This window comes from Echiichthys vipera (assembly GCF_963691815.1).
Source record: "Echiichthys vipera genome assembly, chromosome: 14".
In the NCBI taxonomy this organism is placed as follows: domain Eukaryota; kingdom Metazoa; phylum Chordata; class Actinopteri; order Perciformes; family Trachinidae; genus Echiichthys; species Echiichthys vipera.
Genome location: NC_139839.1, coordinates 16,486,571 through 16,502,989, shown reverse-complemented (window position 1 = coordinate 16,502,989; position 16,419 = coordinate 16,486,571). Strand labels below are relative to the sequence as shown.

The window sequence follows — 16,419 nt, the reverse complement described above, 5'->3', positions numbered from 1 at the left end:
TGTCCTCAAGACCATCTTGACATGTGGACAGGATGAACCAGTGATTGAACCACCAATGGCTTTGCGCTAATGGCCCATGTCGTCTGCCTGAACTAATAGATAATCCTGCATTACGGTTTGTCCGCGTCCATCCTTTAGATTGGGAACCACAAAATCTCTGAATAGTCACAATAGCAAAATGACAAAAAGGTATTTGAAAGTATATTACTTGCACGCCAGGAACAACTGGTAAAAATATATGTTAACATTCTCTTTTCCACGTGCCTTGCTGAACAAAGCAGGAGCTTCTTTCTTGACTCACAACAGAATCAATAGATAGGCCTTTGTCATTTTTGGTTCTGTTCTGTCACTACACAGAGAAAAAAAAAACACTGCCTCCAATGTCCTCCAAAGTCTGTATGTTTGCATCATTTCTTCTTTTCCAGCAGCATCTATCTGGTCTGCACAGTTTACTCTTTTGTAAATGTGTATTTGGGGTTTTATTTCAGGAGGCACATGGAGATTTTAGTCAAAGCATTTTAAAATGACTGTATACCATCGTTCTAATTTTGGGATCATACAGTATGTCATCATTGCTACTACAAAATGAAAGTGTGCATTTGGCCCAGGTGACACTATAAGCCTTCATGGGCTAAGCTCTGCCCTTGCAGATGCGGCTTATAAAATTAAGCCAGAAGGCTGTATTTTAAAATCGCTGTCTTTTTCCTCGTTGTAAACCCAAAATCTTTGACACTTGCCATTTTCCATTAATTTCAAGGTTGGTGAATATTAACTGCGGAAGGTAATATTCTTTTGAAGCCAATATGACACGTTTTAATTAGTGGAATGGGCATAGAGTTGACAATTTTCAACAGAAGTAAACATGCCAAAAACTTCTCACAATCAATTTAATTCTCAGGTAATTTCAGTATAGAAATATCTTCTGTGGCAGGTATGGCTGCGGTGCTCACATTTTTGACACATTATCATAATAAGCCTTTCAGAGTCAGATAAAGGCAGAAGAACCCATTAGGTTTACTTTAACGTCAGTCTGAGAGCTCTTGCACAAAACCAGAGAAGTCGTTATTATCTTGGTCTATAAACTTAAGAAGGCAGCTCTTTTCAAACAGCATAAAGCAGCTTCTTAACGACGACACCCCACATGGTCCTGAGGATGAATCATCTGATCTTTATGCAGTCGGTGTGATATGTGGATTACAAGCATTGAAGCAGCCAAAATGACATCATCCGGAGCACAAGATATAAACAAAAACTGTTGAACTCAAGTTGTCCTACACAAACAATTTGATGGGTGCCAGCTGGGACCTCATGGGTGGAGGAGCAAAAATAAAGAAGGGACAAAGAATAGGCAAGGAGAAAACGCAGCAGGCTGAAATGAATTATAAAATATGAACATGGAAAGGGTCTGTGTTTGATCCGCTACAGCGGCTGTAGCTGTCATGCTGTAATGGAGGTAACAAATGGTGCTGACAACCTCCTGTGTGTATAGCCACAGTGTTTGGTAGAGAAATTGAAATGCCTTTGTGAAATCTGTGACTAACAGTTCCCTTTGCAACTTTTGAAACTATCATCCCTGATCATAGAGGATTGCCTTGATCAAAGAATTATATCTGAGAAGAAGAATACAGGCACACCCATCTGAAGCCAGAAAGGTATGGAGAATAGCAGCAGGTCCTGATTCAATGGCAGAAGTCAAAGTGAAAACAACCACTAAAGTCCCAAACATTCTGACACTACAATTTCATTTTAAATCAGGAGAAAATGATTTGTTCGAGACCTGATTCTGATTTAGCAGCTAACTCTTGGGAGATCGGGCAACACAGCGAAGCTAACGTGCAGCTAATGCTTGTGAATGCCTTGCGAGGCCGCATGCACATAGAAGACTGGAAGTGTATGCTATAGGCCTAGCATTTTATGATAGTGCAAAGATGCTGAGAGCACAAATGTGGAAGACCCTGAAAAGACATCCTATCAAAGCACATTTTCCTAAAAAAAAGTATGCTGTTCCAAGAGCGGAGACATCCGTAAGTAGGCTAATGCTATTAACTAAAGTTACTATGTTGACCTGGCATCAGTAGCTACAAACGAAAGCATGGCAGGATAACAGCAACTTCTCCATCTTTCTGCAATGTAGTCAGACTCTTATAATAACAATCTGAGCCTGAGTCAGTGGCAAAAACAATTACTTAGTGAATGTATATTGTCGGTGCGCAGGTGCCCTTTTCAGTTACATTGTAGCCCGCAGACACTCAATACTGGACCAAAAAAAGTTGTTGCCATGAGTCATCTACATAGAATACATGAAAAAATGAAAATACCAAAATTCCCCTTTAAAGAGACTGGTTCTTAAACACAAACAGTGGGTGACTACAGGTATATTCAAAATAATGTGTTTTTTGAACATTAAAGCATGTAAACATGTTCTGGTAGAACCCTAAAATACAGGTATGAACCTCAAAATGAGCAAATGAAAAGATATGAGAAAATAAGTCCCTTTTAAAACACATGGGGACCTTACTGAAAGCTTTTCTGTGAACCACCGCTGGTGTGTTCTGCAAGTCAGGACTGCAAGTAAAGATTCAGGGATGATTGATGGCTGAAACACCTTTGTGCCTTCAAGCTGATAATATTGGCTTTGGTGTGATAACTTGTGTTGTTTATCTGCTTTGCCGTGCAGAAGTGTATGAGCAGTTCTGAGGATGCTTTGAATGCTTTGAATGCTTTGAGATAATTCTTACCAACACCCACGAGACAAATGTCAGCTGTTCTTTCATCCAAATCCAGCCCTGTCCCTGCAGCTCTGGACCCCAGCAGCAGCAGACACAAGGAGGTACTACTCCAATCCCCAGCATATTTTGAAACAGTCTGTGAATAATTGCAGGATGATGACGGTAATAGGACCAACTTTCAACACATAATGACTATCACCTTGATTCCACTAAGACTTGAAAGATCAAACTATTATCCCCCTAATTTCACTCCACTAGCTTCGACATTTCATCGTGTTTGGAGTGAAATTTCATTCTAACCAGTGGCTTGATTTAACTATTCCATTTGGAGGCATTCATTTGTCATTCCTCCTTAGTTTAAAATGACTGCCCTCGCAGTAAAAGAGATGCTGGCAATGGGTTGTGCGCACATCTGTGACATACAACAAGATTCCCAGAACATGATTAAAAAGAGTTTTTCCAGTGAGTCAGTTACTTAATTAGGGGGGGGAATTCAAGTTCTAAATTTGAATTAACCACAATTTCTTTGGCAAAATTTTCAATAACCCATCTGTGAGGCATCTGTCGTGCTGTAGGATCCAACTGTGCATTCTCCCACCAGCTTGTGGGTAGATGCATTACATGCCCTGTATGGAGTAGACACCTGTTAATGGCTGATAGGAGGATAACAGAAATGCGTGGATGGGAGTAACCCGGTTGCGAGGCCTTTAGATACATACCGGTTTTGAAGGTTTAAATCCTCTTTATAACCTATGATGGATGTTCTCCCCTCGCTGCCAAATCCTCTCTATCACTTGCAGGTGTTACAGTAAAGCAGAGACCATGGCTGTGGTCAACCAGGTGATTGATGTTTTGAATTTCAGGAGTAAAATACCTCAGACTCCCACAACTTTGAATAAGAGGTTGAGAAAATGAATAAACAGGCAAGTAGTTTACCTTTAAACTCCTTAGCATACACATTTCCAATTTTCCCCTTAAGGGTAGAAACATAATCGTTTTCCACATTGCCTGAGCATATTCAGGCTCTTCATTGAAGTTGTATGATGTTTACACAGTGTGAGGTATTCAAACCCAGACTTTCTTCTGCCTTCGGTTATTTTGTGCATCATTTTATACATATCCCCTGAAAATGCTGCCCGTTTTGGTATATTATTAGGGAAATTTGGATTTAATTAATAATGCTCTGTGGGTTTGAACAATCTTTGGTTGCAAAGCATGAGCTTGTAAAGACTGACCCACAGAGAAGTTTAACAGATGTTCACAGCGTGTGGATTTTTCCTCAATGGCCTTAGCATTAAAAGAGGAACAATGCAGTTCCATGACTCCCTTTGGCATTTTTCTGTTCCTGAACCAAGCACACCTCATAATGTATAATAATAATTAATACACAATACTGATATGAGCAAACCATAACCATACAGCATTAGAAAACATCAAATTAGCTGGTGGGCAACAACAGGCGAAACCTTGTCTTTCTTTAGCTTCTGGTATAGACTCAATCTACTTTATATTTGAATCAGATTTTGCCTTCAAAAACTGTACAGGTATATGCTACACAAGCCTGAGGCAAGCACGGATATATATATCATAGCACCCAGACACACACTACAGCATTACATGCGATCAAAGGGAAGGATCCTCATTGTGTGCTTTTCTAAAGAGAAAATTGTTCCCCTGATGAGAGAGGCGGAGGTGGCGGAGCCACGGCAAATACAGTAGGTGCAAATGCAGCACAGAGGAGCTTGTGTAAGCAGCTGAAAATGGAGAATGAGTGCCCTCCCCTGGTCATTATGTCGCGTCCCCGCAGCGCTCACCTGTTGAACTGTGAGGAATCAAATCAAAAACACAAACAAATGAAAAAAAAAACAAGGCTTCAGAGTCCATTTTCAGAAAGCATTTTTAAATTCATTTTATTATTTTATAGCTAATTTACAACAAGCGCTTCACTGAACTGGAACATCTTATTTTGCTTGATATTGTCATTGTTAAATATATTTTTCTGCATCAGTTGACTTTGTTGTAACTTTGTAATCAGTCTTTTCTGTAAAAATTCATATATTTTTATAAGGAATATCACACTATGATACGGATGGCTGAGAGAGATATTAAGAAATACATTTAACCCTCAAATAAAGAAATTGAAAACATATTATTCCATTCATGGATGTGTTGTCGTGTGTTGTAGTTTCTGTGATTCTCTCAATGTGTAAATGTCAATGGATGTGCTGATATCTGTGTGTGCGTGTGTGTGTGTGTGTAGATGTTGTTTCTGTGTTTTGAGCAGTTTCACTGGGCTGTGGCTCTGATGGATCCTGTACTCGCATCAATTCAGCAGTGTGCACGGCTAAATCTGAAGCCACACAGCACTCCAACATCTCTATTATATTTACAGCATTTCTGGCCGAGACCCAAAAGCTCTCTCAATGTGGAAAAAAAATAAAATAAAATACAAAAATATACAGACTTGAGATGGAACTTATGACAGTTCTAAATAAATAATAAACACAAACTTGATACTTGTCATTCACAAGCTCCAGCTGTTTCACCTTGAGCTGAGAGAAGACGCAAGTGAGCAAAAAATAAACAAACAATAAATATGAATGGTTACTTTCCATCAATACTTCCACCTTCACTCTTATAATTCAGAACAAATTATAAGTAAATACAAACACATGCTCATAAAACCTTGGAGTCCACCATCATTTTCTTGCTGATACCTGTAGCATATAATGCTAGTGTCAGTGCAAACTTTATAAATACTGTTTTAATCTTAGACATACATAAAACCATCTTCATTGCATAACATCATAGCAGTATTGCACTACATCTTCGTGTGTGTGTCTCACTCTCTCGCTCTGGCACACACATACACACACACACACATCTACGCACACCACCCATTAATGTATTATACATTATAACCACCAGTGGATGTTATAAAGGATAGATATTCTCATATAGTATCATTTATATTTTATACACAACACGCGCTTTCTTGTCACCCGCACACAACCAGCAAACACACGTGCGCACACAGTCACGCAGACACACACAGCTGCATTGTACATGTGTTTCGATTCCGACGTACACGAGAACACGTCACATATGTCAGTTCAAAGCTCTGGTGTGAGGTCTGCTTTACATTGAACGTTTCAGTTTTTTCTGTGTAGCTTTTTGCTGCGTTTTACAACAATAAAATGGGAACGTGAGTAAATTCAACAACCAAACTGCAATATTACCCAAAGGAATCAATGGAATATTGTTTGGAGATGTTGATTTTTACAGACTTAGTCCCGTTAGAAATTGTCATAAAAAAGATATATATATATATATATATTTATATTCATATTCATATTTATATATATAGGCCATTTATTTGTTAAACATGACTTAGCTTTAATTTGTGTGGACACAAGAGGGAGAAAGAAGCAGAGAAAACGTGGAAGAGAGAGAATAAAAGAAGACCTATTCCTCCCACATAGAGGAGATTCCACACATGGATGTGCACATACACGCACACACACGCACACACACGCACACACACACACACACACACACACGCACACACACGCACAGCACACTCACACACACACACACACACACACACACACACACACACACACACACACACACACACACACACACACACACACACACACACACACACACACATACACATGCACCATGGCTTTTACTGCGGCCACTGGAAACAGTGTGTACGTCTGTGGCTGAGGGATTCTTTTGGAAGAGTGGTCGGTGAGTTGGCTGTGGTGCGATGAAGCTAACAGCTCTGCTGATTGTGCCTAGAGAGATAACATTCATCCTGGATTCTGACTAGCAGGTCAGAACAGCCAGTCACCCTGTAGAGGAGTGTGCTAGGTTACAGCTGAGGTTACAACTCTACGGTGTGTGTTTGTGTGTGTGTGTGTGTGTGTGTGTGTGCGCGCGTGCATGTGTGTGTGATGGTGGATGGGTGCGAGAAAGTGTGTGGGTGCGTGAGTGTGTGTGTGTGTGTGCGTGACAGAGCAGAGGCTAAACATATGTCAGAGCATCTACTGCGCTCAGGTTCGGCCCCTCATGACCATATCTGATGACCGTGTCTCTCTTCCCTTCTCCCTTCATGAGACATGCTAAAAAACTCCTCCACAATAAGGAGGCGGAGAAGGAGAAAACATCCTACCTACTTTCTTTCTTTACTTTTTTTAAAAATAATTTTCCCCCTTTTTTTCAAAGTCTAATTTTCCATTGTTTTTGTCTCCTGTCTCCATTGTCTTTGAGGATGCATGCACAAATTCAGCATATGAGTTTTTAATCATTATAATTATTTGAACTGCCTTTAAATAATGCTTTGCAATATTCAACATGGGTGATTGAGCAAATGTCAGTCTTGGTTCACTGAGGTGTTATTCTGAGTTCACGCTCAGAACCAAGAGGAGATTCACAAGAAAAAAAAGGGACTATTTGCCGAAAAAAGACCCCTCGCCGAGAGGGACTCAGCAGGATCTGAGCGCCCCATTCTCAGCCGCCCCCCTTTTCTAGTCTTGAAACAAGGCAGAGCTGACAGGAGGAGGAGTAAGAGAGAAAGCCAGGAGGTGATATAAAAAGATGGCCCAGAGTCCTTTTTTGGGCACCTCCATCTCAGACGTAGGCGCGTGGAGGTGTCCAAGGGGGGCGTGAGACTTGAGAGGGGTGGGGGAGGGTGAGGTGGTCTTAATACTACCTCGGGGTCCGTCCCTGCTGGGTCACCCTCTACTCTCAAGCCCTGTTCAGACCTACTACCGGACGGTGTTGAGATCCAGATGGACTGCAGCTCACACCTGGCATCAGAATGCATCTATAAATTGGATTTCGCTTCCCGTTTGCTTTTATCTTTTGGGAAATTGTAACTGCATCTAAACAGAGAAAACACACATTACACGCGAAGTTGTTCGGAAGTGCTAAATCAACTGAGTTGAGGACATTTGCGTCCCCAGTTTACGGTGCAGTCACAGCTGTATTTCGAGCTAGCCACTGCATTTTAATTCTGAGTGTGAACGGGGCCCTCAATACTCAGTTCTGCCTCATTAAAGTGGAATTCTGATTAAGTCTCTTTCGGTCTAATTACACAATCGCTGTGTTCACATCTGTCTCAGAGTCTCTTTTTTGGTATGGTTCTTTGCCTTGCTGTGTCACTTCCTGTGTTTGTCTCTGTCTCTGTTTGTCTTAGTATGCATTTGTCTCTCTGTGTCATTCTCAGTGTCAGCCTAAGCACTGACTTTGCTGGAGGACAGACAGGCAGGCCAGGCTGGCTTGGCCGTGAGGGTGAAGGGTGGTGCCGGTTGGTGGTTGTGAGAAAAAGGGGGTCGTCAGGACGGGTGCAGCATCACAGCCTCTCCCGAGTGGGGATCCAGATGTAAGGCCCTGATTGCTCCTCGATCACTGTCTTTACTTTGTGATAGACCTCTTCAAAGCTGTCCCCTTCCACGACAGCTGCAGCAGGACACAGCATGTGTGAGGGAAGGAGAGAAATCCATGAGGGGAGAAGCAAAAAGAAAAGAGAGACATTGAGAAACAGGAAATATTGAGTCATGAGGAGGGAATGAAAGAGAGGAACGAAAGGAAATTATGTTTATCAGATGTGTTTGAGAAGACACAAGAGGAAAAAAATCAATTATGAATACAATTGTTTTGATGATGCGTCCATTGTAAATATTGTCACAATGTTGAACAACAGGCACATTCTCATTATAAATATTGACTGCAAAGCCTCCCATACATTTATTTAGTCTCACACAGATTCTCTCAGCGGCTGATAAAATGTCACAGCTGTTCTCGATTTGTTTGAAATTATAGACAGCCCAAGATTTCTGAGGAAACATCCATATTCTGTCGACTGCTGTGATTTGCCCCAAATATGTCCCTTAAATGTCAATATGCCCCTGGATCCACCCCAGAGGATGTTCATTTAACTCATTCAGTTCTGCCAGGAACATGGGAAAGTGAGGTGCAGTTTGTCCTGGCTTAACAGGTGCAACAAAGCTAACAGGAGGCTCAAGACCACTGAAAGGAGGCTGAGCCACCAAAAAAAATATATATATATATATATTATATATATATATATGTATTTATTTTCCAATTACAACCTAAGGCGACCCAAGGCAGACTACAGACGCCTTAGTAAAATTAATCAATCACCTCCAAGTTCTACGATAACACGCCAGCTATTGAGCCTCTTGGCAATTGCAGACCGGATTTTACTGTGCATATGCCATATCCCAAGCTCAGATATTTGTTTTTTTTGGTGACTCAGCCTCCCTGAGGAGACTCAGGAAGATGTCAATCAATCACAGTAAACACACCCACACAGTCCTGAGAAGAGGTCTAATCAACCAGGTTAACTGAAAACACCTGTGTGGGGGTTCAGAGCCGAAATGACCATCAATTACTAAGAGTGTTGCAGTTTAACGCGGACCCCTATTTCTTTGATGCATCAACACTCGGTGGATGGAGGCGTGCTACAAAAACAAGTTTTCCTCATGAATTTCGAGGTGACATTCGGCGAGTAATTGATATAAAAACTGTCACTTTGAGGACAGAGAAAAAAAGCGTTAAAGTGAAAAGCTCATATTATCCCCCTCAGAAGTGTACACATGAGCATCTGCAATAAACCGAAAAACATGGAGAAGTTGTTGTTAAATCTTGTAATAAGGGAGGATTTGTTTGATCACCACTACGCATCAAAGTGTGGACTGTACAAAGGAGTTTGTGCAAACATGGATGTATTAGCTCACGTTTACCATCCGGGGCTGCCATAATCCAAACCAAAATCCAGTTGTGAGAAGACAAGACACTACATGATACCAGTTAACTACTCAAAAAACCCATGCTCTGTTTGCGCACAGCATTTCTGTGTGTTCACGTCATGTAGACACAAACTTCCGCTCTTACCTGAGAAACACTCGAGGAAGTCTTGTTCTAGTTTGAGGGCTCGGTCCATCCCTTTCCTGGCCTGCTCCTCTGTCAGGCGAGTGTTGATCTCTCTGGTAACATCACACAAAGTCTTCATTAAACACATATTTTCATGGTGCACAGCATATTTAATGTATTAAGAGCTCGTGAAGTACGTACAGGACATTCTCCAGTGACTTGGGCCGGACAAAGATGGCGATGGGATGAAGCTGAGCTGCCTGTAGTCTGCGAACGGCATTGGCCGACACATCCAGGATGCAGTGTTTCCCCTGCTGCTTGTGCAAACATGCAGGGAAAGAAATTACAAGGTTAGTAAATACAGCAGTATACACTGTTATTTTAGTAACACATTTGAAATTCATAACAGGTTGTGACTCATTGCTTAAACTTTTCTCTAAGGGGGTGTTGCTCTTTTTAAACATTCTGAATACACAGTTGGAATTAAAAATATTTTGATGCACTTATATTGATTCATCATATTTAAAGGTTGAATATGTAGAATTTTTATTAAAAGCTGTATTTAAAAAAAAGAAAAGAATACACCCGCGGGGCATTTTGAGGGGTACAGAATGAAAGTATTACTTTTCCATAAAAGAAAAAATATTTAGTCTGAATTAATATTGAATTTTTGTGAGGGGGTTGACAATGATTTTCTGTCATGTTCTGTTTACATTGTACCAGCCAATTGCCGGTTGCCATCTTTGTCTGTTGTGTGGTGCAGCTACTGTAGGCGGGCACTGGGTTAAATGGAGTTTGGCAATCTTACAGGTGTTCAGCTCATTCTCCATATTCAACCTTTAAATAACTTTCTTGTGCCTGATCTTATAATTCTAGTTATTAGAAGTCATTAAGACAAGTGATTGAAAGCATTTGAATTTTATCATTTCCATTCATTTTTATTTCCTGGTATAACATTTTGCTGCGCACCTGCTCAGCCACCTCCCGGACACTCTGGACACTGGTGCCGTACAGGTGACTGTTGTACTGTCCCGCCTCGATGAACCGATGGCTCTGGATGTCCTTCTCCATCTGCTCTCGTGATGACACGAAGTGATAGTCCCGCCCATCCACCTCGTACTCCCTCTTGGGCCGCGTGGTGTCTGTCAGGGGAAGAACGAAACAATAAAAGCAGTGCATCCAATTTAAATCTCAAAATTAAAGCAATTACTTCTCTGGGAGGGATGTATTATGCAGACATCACTCTAAATGGCTGCAGGTGGCAGAAATAAAAGCAAAACAAAGCAGAGAACTGATAGCATAATTACTTACGTGGGACACAAGATCCAAACTTATCAGGGAACTCAGACAACAGGTCATCATTTATCCTGTCTTTTACAGGACCCAGAATGATGATGGGTCTCGCATAATGAACTTTGCATGAAGAGAAAGAGTAGGAGCATTCAGAAAAATACAAACAAAATTGAAATGTAATACAAAATCCTGAAAAAATGAACTTCTGTATGACCTTACCTTCCACTTGAGTGACTGTCTCATAGCTTTGTGAGGTTTTATCTCTTCCTGATGATAAAACATGGAAGCATTTAGACAAATTTACCATTATTGATGACTTTTGAGTCTGCATGTGTCTTTATTTGTGTGCAGTGAATATGATGTAATTTTAAATGTGGCAGCTACTACGTGTCGTTATCGACAAGAACAGTTAACGTGTGACTCTGTTGGAGATGAAGTGTGCTTTGGACTTCTGTCCAGGAAGAAAATGTAAGTAAAGACTGCTGGTGTAATGAAATGTCCACAAAGCTGTGGTGAGGCATTCGGAGATTACTGCAGTTTCAAAGAGTAGGGAAAAGTTAGTGAAGGGACTGCTCTGTGACTGCAGTTTGCAGGAGGTAATGCTACTTGCACCTTCAATTGAGCAATTAATCCTGTTATAGATATTACTGTTAGAGTGTTAGTGTTATTGGAGTGTGTCTGATTATTACTCTTGTCGGATGTACAGTACAGGTATAAATCCTGAAATCTATCAAATGGTGGCTCACTCGCTGGATGTCAGACCCCTTTCCTATATCTTTGCTATCGGTTTTGCAAGGGCGCCGTTGCTGCATTTAGATTCTTAGCGCCGCCCAAGACGATTGTGATTGGTATGAAGAACAGTCCGGATTGCTTTTTTCCCCCCTGTACCAGAATGTTAACTCGTGCAGTCAGACCATACAGCACTGGAGTGTGGTCTGGCATTGCAAGGCTAATATTTACATCTATAAATTTTAATTGCAAGGGGAACACCTAAATTAAGAATGCCAACATGCTATTTCCATGGCCTAGGAAAGTCAATAAAATTTAGTGAACATGAGCTAATTTCTCTCAAAGCCAGAAACCAGAGGAGTAAGTATCAGGCTTGTGTCATCAAGTATAAAGTCTGAAGTACTGTGGACTCTCAGACCATAGAAATAACACATGAATGTTGAAAATGGCCGATGTTCTCCTTTGTGTGTACATAAAACCTGAAGATATTGTCTGTATCAGCATATCGGGTTCCCGTGTTGCTGACCAGTGCCTGTCAGTCATATGTGTATATAGCAGTTTGCAGTGTTAATACACAGTACATGTATGCTGCATATGAATTACCTTGAGTGCCCAAGCTGTCTCGACCGTGGTCCTGCAAAAGAAACCAGAGCAGAGATTTACATACTGGGAGACAGTTTAATAAAACCAGTCCCAACTCATTCAAACAGCTCTGGTGAATAAACTTACCCTCTCTTTGGTGTTACCACGAGACCACTCTTTTCTTTCCACCCTGTAGAGACGAGGAGGGAGAACAGAAACATTTAACTTTGAAGACTTAAAAATGGAGGACTTAAATATTTACTGATGTGTTTAGTAACTAGTGAAGCACTATGAAAGATAAGGCAGACCTCCCACACTCACTCACAGGGAAAAGTCTGACCTGTGCTTGCTAGGGATGAAGCCGACCTCTTCAGCCTCGTTCTGGGGGCTGACCTTACGTGCCTGCCACCATTCCTCGTCTCCGCAGTCCAACACATGCAGCACGTCTCCAAACCTGAAGCCCAGTGCCTGACTGAGGAAGCCACAGTCTGCAGTCTTGTCATAGTCAAAAAGAGCCCTGAGTGATGAAACGATTCAAATCAGTCACTTAATAATACTTATATAATAAAGCAATGATATGAACAGTCTTCTTGCATTTTACTTAAGTAGCTTCATAATTATTATTATTTTGCTTTTAATGCTGTTTGAAAACAACACACAGCCTACTGTATTGTTTTTTTTTTAAAGTGTAATTTACTTAAAAAATAACTAAATACAAGAGGCAATTTTGTTAACACTGCCACAAATGGAAAATCTTGGATGTCCATCAAATGAATGCACAGAACGATTCTAACCTCAAATCAAAGAAAATTCAGGTTGTAACAGCATTACTGTGCAAATTGATATAAATCAGACAGTATACAGTGCAATAGTCTCAGAGTTGTTGCAGGGGCTCCGCCAAATTATTCGATAATCTTTCCAATTTGTTTTTAAAAAAATATGTCCGAAAATATACATTAACATGAATTCAACATATTATTGGCAATAAATACATTTACACAACCTTGATGATAGACTTACTGGCATATAGGCAAGGTAGCCACCCAGGTAGCCATGCACAGATACAATTTAGCTGAAGGATTCAATGTGCCTTCCAAATGTATGTTTAACATCATAAATATATGAATATGTTAATATTGTAATATCTTAGTATTGTATGCACCATGTGTGAAGACTTTAGGACAACCTAGCCCTTTAATATGATACTCAATTTAATACAATCTTTGTACAGGGGGTCCTTGGCCTAAAAAACGTTGAAGACCCCTGGTCCAGATGATAACATGGAGAGGAAACCAGATGAATATGTTAAAGCTTTTTATAAAGATTAAAATAACCTTATGGAATTCACAGAAACCAGAAAAAAAAAACACATGTAGGGAGGTATCCTGCTATATTTGCAATACTGTTTCCGGCCACCAGCTGGCAGCACTGATCGCCATGCTTCTGTGCAGGACTCCAGTCTCTGCGCAAGGAAGAAATGCTGTGCCATCTTGGATTCACTGGCAAGTATGATTGATGCTTGATGACTTAAGTGGTGTTTTGTTACTTTACACGCCCCTGACACTGCCGTGATATCTGCGGAACGGTTGCAGAGAATTTCCCTCCCCCCGCCCTTTAGTTGTTTATATATCCAGCCTTAATCTGATAGGCAACTTTTGTTCAAAACAAATTACCTGTAATGGGCAATTCAGCCATCCAGGTTGACAGGTAAAGTTACACATACTGCAGTACCGCTTACATCATGGCTTGTAAGACGCATTTTCAGCCTGTTTGACCAGGAACATACTGTAGCAGGAACAGCCTCTTATTGTCAGTATTAAACTCAGATTGAAAATACAGGAGATAAAGACCTTCTTCTAAAAGTAAGATGTTATTCATTCAGTTTACTCTGTGCAATGTGCTATGGTTTCTCTGAGCGTCCACAACCCGAATATATTCAGTTTATTGTCATAGTCAAAATTACTCAAACTGATTATTAACAAAATAGATGGTGATTAATTGAATAGTTGACAGCAAATCGGATTATTGGACTATTTGTTGCGGATCTAGATACAGGATGTCTTTGGTGGACTGTGTAATGGGATTGAAACTATCGATTCACCATTTGGCCTATGAAATGTCAATTAAATGAGTGAAAAATGTGCATCCCATTGTTTTGTCAGTCCAAAACCCAAAAAGTTTCACTTTAATATGATATAGTCCCTGAAACAGAGAAAAGCAGGAAATATTCATTTTTGAGAGGTTGAATGCTGAAGTTTCTGCAATTTTTGTAAGAAATATTAATAATTTTTTTTACAATTAACAATTATTTTTCCTTGATCGACTTAGTTGACCTTAGTTAACCTCGCCGTTTAGCTCTGATATATAGGGCCTATATGTAAATGGACGTTATTTAGGCTATTCCTTACAGTTTGTACCTTTTTTTTTAATGTACGCATTTTGTGTTGATCCTGATCTCTCCTGGGGTTTGAGCAGGGTTTGGTCTGGGTTTGCGCTAACCAAAACAAAATCCTAAAAAATGTGTAAAACCGTACTCTATTTTAAGAGGGAATGAATTACTTATCTCAATAGGTTTTTTTTAAAAGAGTTGGACGTTCCTTTCTTCTCACACAGCCGGCCTCAGACATACTGTACATTTTCATCTGTATACTTTGCATTTCTAAATCTCTACAGAGTGATTTAATGTACAAAGTACCTCGTATTATCATGTCATCTCTCCGTTGTGACTCACACAACTTCAAAGCCTTTGTGACTTATGCAATTTAGGATCGTCTGCAGTGCCGACAGTTAATCATTTCTGTCTAATAATCAAATTCCCTCTTGGGGCAATAACTTATATTCTCACTTTTAAAGTCAACAATTCAGCACTATAAAGGCTTTGCAGTTACTTCATGAATTTAAAAAAACAACAGTTGGCATCAGTGCTTTAGTGGATGACTGGCTTTTTATGACTAAATATATGATGTTGCAACAAAGTATTCAAGTGCAGAGAAATCCGGTCATGTCACATATAAAGTCCTCCGGTCCTAAAACATCTGCGCTGATTGACATTTTTATCTTAATGTGCTTTACATAATGTTGGCTTTACTGTGGAAATGTAGATGCATTAGCATGTGTGTGTGTGTGAGACCTGATGTAGAAGCCTCTCTTTGGGTTGCTCCTAAGCGTTGTGGTCCCAGAGCCCATACTGCTGTTCATCAACTGTTCCCTCAAGTCATGGATCTTGGCCTCAAAACGGCTGTACTCTGAAGCAGAAATCCAAAGGCATAAAAAAATCAACAGTTTGTTTATAAGTGATAGGGATGCACCTAATCAACGTTTTCTCTCCCAAGACCAATGCTTCATCTTAGAGCACTAATCTAGGCTAATACCAGCTGAGATAATTATTAATTATTTATTGTTTTCAACACCTTACAGGCATAATTGACTTTAAAATTGTATAACACGAAAAAAGAGATATCTTAGTAATGTATGAGAGTTTTGTCTTTACCGTCAGGTCTGTACTGAGCAATAATGGTCACTGTCTGGCCAGCGTTCTTTAAAGCTGCAGCTGCCTGTTCATGTGTGGCCATACGCAGGTCCACGCCGTTCACCTGATACACACACAGTATGACTGTTAACAACCACAGCTGAAAAAAATCTGCAACAACAACTGCAGAACGCATATATGTGTGCGTGTGTGTCAACATTATGAGGACAACAGTGTCTTTACACTGAGGATCTGATCGCCCTTGTGCAGCTCTCCACTAAGGTCAGCCGGCCCCCCTGCCAGGATGAAAGAGATAAAAATTCCCTCGCCGTCCTCTCCTCCAACAATGTTGAAACCCAGACCAGTGGAGCCTCGGTGGATCAAAACTCTGCGAGGCTCCCTGGAAGAGAGATGGATGAGAGAGGAAACCAGACAGTCATTTTATCAATAATGCCATGCATAATACAAACTAGGGCCACAAATAAGGATTATTGTAGTTGTTGTTTAATCTTTCGAGAAATGTCGTAATTTGTGAGAAATGTCAATCAGTGTTTCACAAAGTGATGTCCTCAAATGTCTTGTTTAGTCCTCAACGCAAATATATTACGTTTACTGTCATAGAGGAGTAAAGAAACTAGAAAATATCCACAGTTAAGAAGCTGGATTTAAAATTTTCTTTAAAAATTACTCAAATCGATTATTAAAATAATT

The 16,419-nt window shown here is 40.3% G+C and overlaps 1 protein-coding gene across 1 annotated transcript in view; it reads right to left on the bottom strand.

Annotated features, from left to right (window-relative positions):
- Positions 1 to 8,022: 8,022 nt before the first annotated feature.
- dlg4a (discs, large homolog 4a) overlaps positions 8,023 to 16,419 on the bottom strand; it is a gene marked incomplete at its 5' end in the record, with an annotated part of 71,578 nt that continues 63,181 nt past the window's right edge. The window contains 12 exons of the mRNA XM_083926690.1: positions 8,023 to 8,198; positions 9,657 to 9,748; positions 9,837 to 9,949; positions 10,605 to 10,777; positions 10,947 to 11,048; positions 11,148 to 11,195; positions 12,261 to 12,291; positions 12,387 to 12,429; positions 12,580 to 12,756; positions 15,370 to 15,484; positions 15,730 to 15,832; positions 15,952 to 16,108. Of these exons, the coding sequence (XP_083782816.1) occupies positions 8,092 to 8,198; positions 9,657 to 9,748; positions 9,837 to 9,949; positions 10,605 to 10,777; positions 10,947 to 11,048; positions 11,148 to 11,195; positions 12,261 to 12,291; positions 12,387 to 12,429; positions 12,580 to 12,756; positions 15,370 to 15,484; positions 15,730 to 15,832; positions 15,952 to 16,108 (1,261 nt within the window). The 3' untranslated portion in view covers positions 8,023 to 8,091. The remainder of the gene's footprint in view (positions 8,199 to 9,656; positions 9,749 to 9,836; positions 9,950 to 10,604; positions 10,778 to 10,946; positions 11,049 to 11,147; positions 11,196 to 12,260; positions 12,292 to 12,386; positions 12,430 to 12,579; positions 12,757 to 15,369; positions 15,485 to 15,729; positions 15,833 to 15,951; positions 16,109 to 16,419) is intronic.